The sequence below is a fragment of the Cyprinodon variegatus genome, unplaced genomic scaffold (assembly GCF_000732505.1).
Source record: "Cyprinodon variegatus isolate N-32 unplaced genomic scaffold, C_variegatus-1.0 Scaffold308, whole genome shotgun sequence".
Taxonomy (NCBI): Eukaryota; Metazoa; Chordata; class Actinopteri; order Cyprinodontiformes; family Cyprinodontidae; genus Cyprinodon; species Cyprinodon variegatus.
The window spans coordinates 681,812-693,074 of record NW_015150761.1 but is presented as its reverse complement, the minus strand read 5'-3'; the positions used below and the strand labels follow the sequence as shown (position 1 = coordinate 693,074).

General features: G+C 37.5%; 1 protein-coding gene across 1 annotated transcript in view; it reads left to right on the top strand.

Annotated features, from left to right (window-relative positions):
• Positions 1–11,263, top strand: part of larp1 (La ribonucleoprotein domain family member 1) — a 55,774-nt gene that overhangs the window by 13,391 nt on the left and 31,120 nt on the right. The window contains exon 2 of the mRNA XM_015384230.1: positions 8,265–8,329. Coding sequence (XP_015239716.1) covers positions 8,265–8,329 — 65 coding nt within the window. The remainder of the gene's footprint in view (positions 1–8,264; positions 8,330–11,263) is intronic.

The following is an 11,263-nucleotide window of genomic DNA, read 5'->3' as shown; positions in this document are numbered from 1 at the left end:
CTCTGTTGGGAAAAAAAATAAAAGAAATATACCATTTACATTAAGAATACTGGGTTTGCAACCTATTTGTCATTTTAGGTGAAGTTGACCAATCTCTCCTTCAAATTGGCAATCATCTCTTCTGTAATTAACTTTCAAATTAGTTGTTTTCACTCATGTCAAATGGGGGTCCATGAATCCATTTTTAAGCACTGAACGATCACAGTCACTGTCTTTTACTGGAAGTCAGAGGAGTATGGTATACAAAGAAAAGGTGAGGGCACCATCCCCTGTGCTGCTCCTGTGCTTCTGACTACCTCATTAGACGGTTCGCCCTTCAACTTCGCAAACTCTGTTCTTTAGGGCTGAAACAATCAGATTATTTGTGATTAATCGCATTATTGATATAATCGTCAACTAATTAATGATCGATTAATCGTTTACTGGAGTATAGAGACTTAGAACATGCCTCTAGCTGACAGAGCAACCCAAAGCGCAACCTGATTATTAATTGAAAAATAATCGACAGATTAATCAATTTGCAAAACAATGATTAGTTGTAGCCCTAATGTTTTGTCTTGGATTCAGATGATTGAGACATCCACTCAAGTCTTGTGGAGATTCTGACAAAAAAAAAAAAAAGAAGTGGGAGCATCTAAGGAGGTCATGGCCAAACAGTTTTTCTTTGCATACAGATTTATACATTTATTACACAATGTGGTTTTTACGGCAGCTTCTGTAATGCATTTGGTATTTGAGAGATAAATATAGAGATGTAAAGATATGTGATACTTTAGTAACAGTGGTTACAATAGCAGATTTTTGGTTTTAGACTGTAGCTGTTGCATTTGAACCATTTAAACTTTATACAGCTATGTTATATTATGTGTCAGAGTTTAGCTATTTGTAATAAGCAAGCATTCTCCTTATTTAAATATCACATTGATAAACGTACTTTTAAACTTAAATCTAAAGGAAATCTCAACATCATGACTGGGTTTATCGCTGCAGAGCCGACGTGGCACAGAGTTTATTTTTAGGCCTCTGCAGCCGTACCCTGTGGGATTTGGAGCAGGTTTTTAGAACACCCATGGGAATGTCCTTAGCGTATACAGGAGGTGTGTGTGGATGGCTCTCTGAAGGAAAGTGGGGACTGACAGTACTCCCAATGTTAAGAAGAAGAGCTAAATGTAGCTACAACTAATGCATTTCTGCTTTGGTTTAACCTCAGATCTGTGGGACTGTTGGATTATAGATTTTTGGAGAGTTATAACCAGTTAGCCAGTATCTGTGCCTTACAGACAGACAGGAGGGCTAAAATTAGAAAAAGTAGCAGCTGATCTGATAAACTGAAATGTTAGGTCACTCCTCCATAAGAACTTTCTACACCAATATAAAGGAACACACTTTGAGGCTATATAAGAAGAATGCGTTCAGTTGTGAAGATAAGCGCCATTTCTTAATTTTCTTTGTTTTCATCCAAAGTTTCTACTTCTATTATATTTTCCTAACTCCCAATAAAGCTGTTTATTCTTTTTGTCTGGTTTGGTTTGCTTTCATAGCTGCAAACGGAAGCAGGCATGTGGTGATCATAACTAAACTGGAAATTGAGAACAAACTATTATAGATGCCCTGAGCGCTGCATCTCTCTTCTGCATAGTTATGTTGTTATAACAGATGCAGAATCATTATATAAAGAGCAGCCTTAACACAGATTTTACAAAGTTTTGTGTATGGAATGGTTTTTAGCCAGCGCATTCGGTACAACCAAAAAGGGCAATGTAAATGTGTGACTTTGTGCTTGTTTTTTCTATATCCAATTGATTATTTTAGGTAGTTTTTTTGTGTAACATCGGCTTTTCATCATGTTTCTGTTTCCCATCTTATTGTTTTTTAAGTAGAAACACTTTGACCATCCTATTAGATTCAAGAAACATTTTTTATTTTATTTTAGTTGCTCATTTGTTTATTCAATGCATATAAAAAGCTTGATTTTGTTTATATGTTTTTATTTGGGTACTCGTTGGGTGGAAACGTTTGTGATGCAATCTTTTCAGGTCTTTTTCTGAAAACGTCTAGGATGTTTTTAAAACGGACGAAGCACGTTTCCTGGAGAGGAGCAGGTTACCAGACTGAGCTGCTGACTGCACCACAGCCTCAGGACCTCTAATGTCTAGTCTGACTGCTCTCCCTGCCCAGAGAGGCTCTCCCCTGACCTTTAGCCTATCATCTGATCTCATCTGATAAGCGGCGAACACTGAGCGGCTCTGTGAGGGACGGATATCTGCCTGTGCTGGACGGCTCAGCTGATGGTTGCAACATTGCTCTCCTTCACAAACCTGCTGTTGATCCTTGAACAACACTTGATTGTCCATTTGTTGCAATGCCTCTTGCACTGTAAAACTTAAATTACCGCTGGTTATAGGAGCAGGCAGCGGAGCCGAATTTAAGAGACATTCCTTTAGATTTAAAACCCTAATATCAACTACTATGCACTTTGATTAAATACATGCCAGGGTTCTCGCCAGTGCATTTGTCCAAGTTGTCACCGCTGTGCTGAAATTAGGTCGAGGCTTTCATTTACACTAAAACTTTATATCTGCATACCAGAAAAAAAGCAAACCTTTGGGTTTCTGCAGCCATTCAGAATACATAAAAATTCCTCCTATGTACAGATGAGAATTAAAAGCGCAAACAGTTTTAATGAGACTGTGATCTATTTGAATTACATGTGCAGGAAGTGGAAATAAGTTTGATTTTGATGAGTTTTATCCAGGGAAGTCAAGATTTTCTACATCTTAGCAGAATAAATTGAAAAGTGGATTGATATTTAAGTTTGATTGAATTTTTGTTCTTCAGTGGCTGATTAATTTATCGCATTCTAGGGTTTTGAAATTGCCAAAATGAGAAGTTTGGCATTAGGGCTGAAACAACTAATTGGATTAGTCATGATTAGTCAGTTATTTATATTATCAACTAATGTAGTAAGTGATTCATCTTTAACTGGAGTACAAAGATGGTAAAACATGCCTTTAGCTGACAAAGAAACCAACTTAAAGCAACGATTTAACATCGTAAGGAAAATACCTCAATATTTTGCATTTAAAGTAAAACGTTTTTCATCTATCAATATGCTCTTTCCAGAACTTCTGAAGTGGTAAAGTTTTAGTTTAGTTTCCCCTGATTCAATTTCGTAAAAATTCTTCTTTAAGGAACCTTTTGCTATCTGATTATTAATTGATTATTCAAAGCCAACACACTGTTATAAAGATCAATGTTCTCAGATGCTGCCTGCTTGGTATCAGAGGTTTATTTTACCAACCTAAAAGTAGAGGATGTTAACCTGGAGAGTTACATTTGGCTTTTGATGTGCTCTGTCCTGCTGACTGGAGCTGCAACTAACAACTCATATTGCTAATTGATTAATCAGTTGATTGTTTTTTTTTTTATTAATTCGATGGCAAAAGTCTCCTTGGAGAAGATTTCATACCTAATTTAAACCAGGTGGAACTGAAATTAAGCCACTTTCTGCACAGAGTATTCGTATCGACAAAGAAAAAAAAACGTTAATGCAAACTTTTCCCACATTTTTTTTTTATTTTTTTATTTTGTATAATTACTGCTTTAAGGGGGTCTTAAATCCAAAATGATTCCACATTAATGAACTGACTGTTTTTCGTTTGCTTAAAGCTGTGATGGCTGCATGTGGTCATCTTTTCTCCTCTTTGCTGTCATGTTCTCTCCAAGCCTAACTTTTCCTAGCTAGGAAATAACCATGAATGCGCCTCAATAGGGCCGGGTAAAAAAAAACTATTTAATCAATTTTGAATCGATTCCTTTTTTTGCAAAAATCAATGTCTAGGGAAAGAGATGATTTAGTTATATAGTGACGCGTGTGACGTTCCCATTCAAATGAGCAGGAAAGAGGCACTCAAGATTACTTCAGGCCAGACAGCTGCAAATATAACCAATAGGTTGACTGAAGAAATTAACAAATGGGGGGCCGACCAGCAAACACCCTTTAGTTGTTAACAGACAACGCTGCAAATATGGTTTTTGCAGTGAAGATGATGCAGCTCATTCATGTCTGCTGTGTCTCCGCTGTGTCACGTCTGCTTGCTCGAGTGAGGCTTCACTTTTCACAAACAAGTTTGCACTTATACGGCAGTTTTGTTCACATCTCAAGTTTGAACTGTCTGAATAACAAGTTTGCACTTTGTGTTTAATGTGACAGGAAAAAAATAAAATACATCAGTATTTTGAAACACAGTTGAACAACTTTCATTATTGTATAAACAGATCGAATCGAAATTAATCGGTTTAGATTTGTATGAATCAAAATCAAATCGATTAGGGACTTTGGCGATAAGAAGGAGTGTATTCAAGACGTTAGTAGCTAAATGCAATCTGCTGGAATTCCTTAGAATCGACGATTGTAAAACTGGAGAAGCTGTCAGTGTTGCTCTGTCAGGATGACAAGGCAAAAAAACTGTCTTCAATCGGTTTAATTCGTTTCTGTTCTGGAGAGACGGCCTCAAGGAGCAAAGCAGGTTCTTTCAAAGCTTTTTGCCTTTCGATGTACAAATAACTGCAGCAAATCCAAGGATGAAACCGCTCATTCCAGCTGGTAACGTTTCTGTGAATGTTACCACAGCTGTAACCTGCGCTGTTGGTAGCAAAGAAGCAGGTCCTTTTTTTTCTTTTGTTCTTTACAAACTAAGCAAATTAAGTGGGGTTAAATATGTGTGGTATCATACAGCTAAGGTATGGGCTTTTACATGAAGTATTCATTAAAATGGAAGTGTATTTAAGAGATTTAAAGAGTAGATTGGAGAAGCTGGGTGACTGTTTACAGAGATGGTTGAACTGTTGGTGAGTAAATCAATAATAAGCAGCCCAGCTGGAATGTGGTGGGATGCTTTAATTTGCTGCTTATTCATCCCTGGTGTTTTGTTTTTGGATGTGTGCAAAGGAACCTATTAGAGGGTGAAGTTGGAAACAAAGCGGCCCCCACCTGAACATTGCCTTTGCTTTTACTTATAGCATATGATGCGATTCAGGCTGTGTTGTTCACAGATCTTTGCTGGTTTATTTATTTTTCTGTTACTATAGTTGCGTCGCTCTGAACCTTTGTTTCACACAGACATCCTTATCCTTAATGAGCTTGTTTTTTAGTTAGGAAGTTGATCTTTTTGCACCAGTGACATCAGCCGAATAGTTAATTAAGAAATGTTAAAAGGAGAAATTTTATTACAGGGAATGTAGGAAATTGAGGGAAAATATTGGTTTAAAAAGTTAACTATTTCGCCTGAAAACTTCTAGGTTAAATCCGTTTTGTACAACTTATCAAAACAAACCTTCAGAATTAAATTAATTCTCTTATAGAACTTCCCATAGATTTCATGGCGCTGAAAAACATCATTAGTTTGTATCAATCCTTTCCTATTTAAAGAGGTATGTCTGGAACTCTTTTAAGAGACTTGATTTAAAAAAAAAAAAAAAAAATGGGGTTAATGTGTTAAGGAAATCGGTTATCTCAAAGGATTCGTTTTTGAGTTCACCTCTTGTGCAGATGGCTTTCTATTAGGTTGCATCCTGTTTCTTCTAATGCAGGGATCACCAATCTTTTTAAGGCTTAGAGCTACTTTATGGGTGCCGAGTCATAGGAAGGGCGACAATACTGACCTATAAACTGGAGGGTTCAGACTTCACCTAAACTTCATACAGAATAGATATTTTTATTAATATTGTCTTATTTTAAATGTTATTTTATGAATTATAATTTTTAAATCTCTATAATTGCTTAAATGCCCTATGATTAATATGATGAAATGATCTATAAATATTTTTTTTAAGAGCAACATAGTAAAATATCATTTTGAACTCACTGGTGAGTTCTTGACAAGGACCACATGTTGTCTTTGAGGGCCCCTTGGTGCCCATGGGCGCCACGTTTGTGACCCCTGTTCTACGCCTATCTGGACATGTCCCCCAATTAACCACACAGATGGAACTTCAACAGTTTTCTGAAATGATCAAATATTTTTATATAATGTGAATTGGTATCTGTTGGGAGATTAAACCGGAAAAAGGAATGGAGAGTAACAATCCACGGCTAGCTAATGAAAGCGGTTTACTGATAACAGAGCTTAGGTCCAGTTCTGTGATAAATGACCTTGTTTCTCCTTTACTTATATTGGAGGCACGCTCCTCCTCCCTTCACCTCCGCTGATGTTAAACTGATTAAACCAATCCATTTTCATATCTAACACACAAACCTTGACCTCTCAAACTGTGTGTAGGTTATTGCTTAACATGAAAACAGCTGGGACAGATACTTGGTGTCAAAGCTTCTCTGCACCTGGTAATAAATATGTTAAAGGGCCGACTGCAGCACTGGGATAACTGGACTTCCACCTGTGTTAGTTTCCTCTAGTGATTGGGCTTAGGGGAATTATGCTTCTTGTTAATACAGTTTTGTTGACCAGTTTCTTTTTTTTAATTTCCCTTTTTTCTGCTGTGCTGAAGGTTTTTTTTAATGGTTATTTCTGGCCAATATATTAGTTCTAATTTCTTAAAATTGTAGTTTTTTTTTTGTTGACATACAAAACCTATCTGTGAATCTGTGTGTTTGGCCAATTTTATCTTTAACCTTTTTTCTAACTGTAAAAACTTATTAAACAAACTGATAAAAAGTAAATGTTTGGCAGAAATGAATACGCCATGGCAACCCTTTCGTTAATCTTAGGGTAACCGACGTATCAGCTTTCACATCTGTGTGTTTTTTTTTTTTTTTTTTGTCCCCTCTGTTCGATACCTTGTGAGGCTAGGCCACGTTTACCATTCAGTTGCTGAAGATGTCCCACTTTCACTCGTTTAAGCAACTAAGTGAAGCAACTATATGTGACCAAGACTCTTTTACACTATTTCTCAATGCTGTGCCTCTAAACTGAACAGTTTGTTTAAAGGTCACAGTTTGTCCAAATGTTTGATATCAGGAGCTGATGGTAGCTGGAGGCCTGGACAAACCTTTTCAGACCAGCTGAGACACTGAAAAGTTATTTTTAAGCATTTTCTGACATTTGCTGCTTCTTCATCTTGTTTAACACGCATGAGATTAAAAGTAACTCTTAGAAGTGTCAGTTTCAGTTAATACTTTTCTTCTGAGGACAAATTGTCTGGTAAAAAATAATTATTTAAGTAACAACGGCTGCTTGCTGTTAGATTTCTCTCTGGTTGTGCTGCGGCCTCTTATCCAACCTGCTGTGGTTCTGCCCTAACATTTTCTCAATAAATGTCCAGGTGAGACTGAATTACAGACAAAAGTAAAGTAATGATGTAAATTCAGATTGCAAAGCATAATCTTTTAACTTTATATTAAAAGCGTTATGGCATCTAAAATAATATAACATTACAGAGGCTTGATTGCTTAATTAGATGCATATATTAAAAAACTCAATAAAATTAACACATGCTTAAATGAATAGTAGTTTTCACATGCTTGTGATTGAAGTTGTCCCCCTTTTCCACTTCTTATAATTTGGTTATCATATTCATGTTAAAGGTTATACGTTCAAATTCTTCTCCTTATATTTTTGGGTGTATTTTTTTGCACAGATTAATTTTATGGTTCTTAAAAATGCCACATTGAAAATAAAGGCATTTATTAGGGGAAAAAGAATAACTAAAACAAGGGGACATTTTATTTATTTATTTATTTTTTTAAAGATCAACAAAAAAGGAACCATACAAAAAGATTTTGCACACTTTGTTTTTTTTAACTTAACTTAAGAGCGTGGTTGTTTATACTATTTCCAAAAAGAAAAAAAGGGAAACTCAGGCTGTTTCTGCAAGTCAGTTATTTTTTCAATAATGGTTTCTCCTGTTTAGCGTCAGGCGACGTCCCTCGACATGATTCCCCTTCAGGAGCTTAGGAGGATTTAGTCTGTGGTGTTAAATGCTCCCTGTGAGCTGCTTTCACTTCTCACATCGCCTGCCTGATCACAGTAAAACTAAGAAACAGAGCCACACACAGCAAACCCTGATAATAGCTGTATTCGCACAGCGAACCTTCAACAGGAAAAGTAGGAGGTTCCTGAAAAAACATATTTGCTGAATAATTCATATGAGCTTTGTTTTATACATTTAGTGCTTTGAACTTATGTGGTACTTATGGGTTTTATTGACTAAAGAAACAGAAGAAAGAACCATCTTCTAGTAGTTATTAGAAGAAATGGTCTTTGTCTAGTAGCTGACTGTCGTCCTTTTTTGTTGTTTTCCCACAGAGTCGAGCGGTCCTGCCAAAGTGGTCAGAGCGGGGATTCCACCCAAAGCGAGACGTGGAGGAAAGGTAATAGCCTCTGGTCTGCTTATTTGATTCTCTGCATTAACGGAGTTAAATGTGCTCTTTTCTTCTCCCTGCGGAGATGAAAAATAATTTAAAGATTTTCCCTAGGCTCAGTTGTTCCTTAGACTTTTTCCCATTGAAAGCTGAAAGGTAAATCTCTCTGAAGTACAAACACATTTCTAATGAAAGTAAGCAGTGAACATCTGGGATGGTCACATTCATGTGTAGGTATTGTTACCACCGTTACTGAAAACCCAGAGTAGCCATAGTCATTCCTTTCAGGACGGCATGTAAGGTTCCAGGTGATGATACAAAATAAAAGGTTGAAAAAGGGTTGGGTTTCCCAGACTTTACTCCTCGATTTGGTAACGGTTGCCTTTCTTTCATCCTTACAAAACATGTCTACCTTCAGTTTCTCTTAGCATTCCTGTTCCAATCATTGTCCCTGTAGTAGATTGTAAATTGTGCTTTAAGCTTTAATCAGTTTTCAAAACTCTACAGTTTTATTTGAAGGGGACAAAGGTACACAGAGTTTTGTGTACAAACATGAGCCTCAGCATACATCTGCAGTCGAGTTGACATTTTGTTATGAACCAGGACGGTCATCTGCGTCCTTTAAGCATCCCCATAATGACTCTAAAGTCCTGAGAGTTGGAGCCAGAGCGTGTTTTACTATCTTTTTGGTTAAACAAAACAATCGCTATTTTTGTTAGTTGTTCTTAATTAGAGGCCAGATAATCTAAATATTTGTTTAAATGTCTGGAAAATAGCTATTGCTTCTGTACTAATGGAAAATGATTTCTAACAGTCCAAATAAGCCAAGGTCACATGAGACAGATGTGTACCTCCCCACTTCCTGGAATCCAAACATGTTGCTGCTAAGCAAACGAGACATAAGATAAGAACAGGCAAAATGCCCCTGAAAGTATTTTATTCGGATTTCTGCTTTCTTTCACCAAAATTAAAGAAGGCTGCTGTCGTTCCATCCTTTCTAACCACACCTTCACCGTAAAGCATCATGGCTGTTTCATAAGAAGTATTAAACGGCTCAGTAGAGACTGTAATAAAACTACAGGCAGTGAATAAAAACAGGTTTTTGGTTGATATTCAAAGAAGCCAGAAAAAAGCAACTTTGTAAAAGTTGGCTTTATAGTTAAACAGGAGATTGACAAGCCACAGACCTTTTCTCCTATTTAAGGATCTTAAACCACTCTAGCATTTATGCTTTGTGAAAACGGTTTTCTGGCCAATCACTGGTAACCGATCTTTAAAGTCGTAGGGAAGTCATATTTAAATGTCAAATAATTCTGGCTTAAGCATGTATATACATTTTTTTTTCCGTTATCTTATGCAGGCCAGTTAGTTATAAGTCAGCTTGTACACCTAAATTCGGCCAATCATATATCAACGATCATCTGTCGATCGAGTTTTTTCGGGCATAGCAACTTGATTCATATGTCACCGCTAATATACACAACGGTTGAAATAAGAATAATTTCCTTTTCCATTGAGTTACGTCCTAGTGTTCTGTAGGGGTGGGTATTGCCAAAGAAGTGACGATTCGATTTGAATCACGATTCACAGGCCACGATGCAATTCTATCACGATGCATCACGATACTTGAATTATTGCGATGCATTGCAATATTTTCTCCTCAATGTTTTGTTTTTGAATGACTCGACGCAGTATCCCGCAGCCGGAAATGCTTGTGACACAAGGCAGCGTGCGTCAACACATCCGCAGCGACATCTACTGGACTGGAAGTTGTATTACACTTGTTTCTGGCTGATGTTTGCCAACCATTCATGCAATTTTATTTATTCATTTTTTTTAAATTAATAATTGATACTTGGCGTCAAGAATCGATGCAGTAGATCATGAAAATTAGAATCACGATGCATCATCATGGCGATTATTTTGCACACCCCTAGTGTTCTGGGGGATGGACGTCTGTGTCTTCAGCAGGTGTAGAGCTAACAGAACTGGCAGCGTTGCGAGGCAAGGGCTCAAACATGTACGGCTGTAAGCCTTCTACACCAAACCAAGCTTCTGCCCCCCTGGCGTCCTCTTCCTCAACATCTTCGTCCCCGCTTTCCTCCTCTAAATAAAAAATGTATGACAGAGGAGACTAATCCATGACCTCAGACAAAAAACTCTCCTCCTCTTGCATGTTTCCGCTGTCCATAGCGTTCCTTGACAGTATCGTTTCTAAGTCACCAGTTTAGTGCTACTTGGTCCCAATGTAATTTCCCATTGGGAACCTACTAGGACGAAGTTGCTAACTGGTTAGCAAGATGCTTCTGAGAAAACGACCACAACCAAACTTGCTTGCGAACCTTCCGCCACAACAATCCCACCCCCTTGATAATCAACCAATCACATTCACTTTGTTCACTCATGTAAAGTCCGGCACCACTCTGGAGAATTTGGAACTGCAACCGTTGGAACAGCTGCTTCCCTACGACTTTAAATCTTTGTCTGCTCGCGTTGTCAGGAAGCCCATGGTTTCACATCGGAGTATTGGCCGATCAAAAAAGGACACCTGGGTCCATCGTTCAGCCGACAAAACTGTGTACCCCTAGCTTAGATGGACTTTTCCCCCCTCAACACTTGAGTTTTGTTTCTGTATTAAATGTTGCTGAGAGTGGAAAAATAGGTGTATGTATCTGATGGAGACTCTGCATTATATGGTACCAGCCCAACATTGTCTATGAAAAGGAGCTGAACTGACTGAAATGTAACTTGCTTTAACAATACACCCCTCATGATACGATTTGTCCCTACACCTTAGTAAAGATGATTTATTGTGATTTTACTTTGTTTTTTCATTCATTTATTTCAATAAAGCCCTTGAAAACCCCATTTTATTGTTGCTCTGCTGCAGATGGTGAAGACCTACTGCATAATAGGCTCTTGGGTAGTGCAGCACCAACTAGT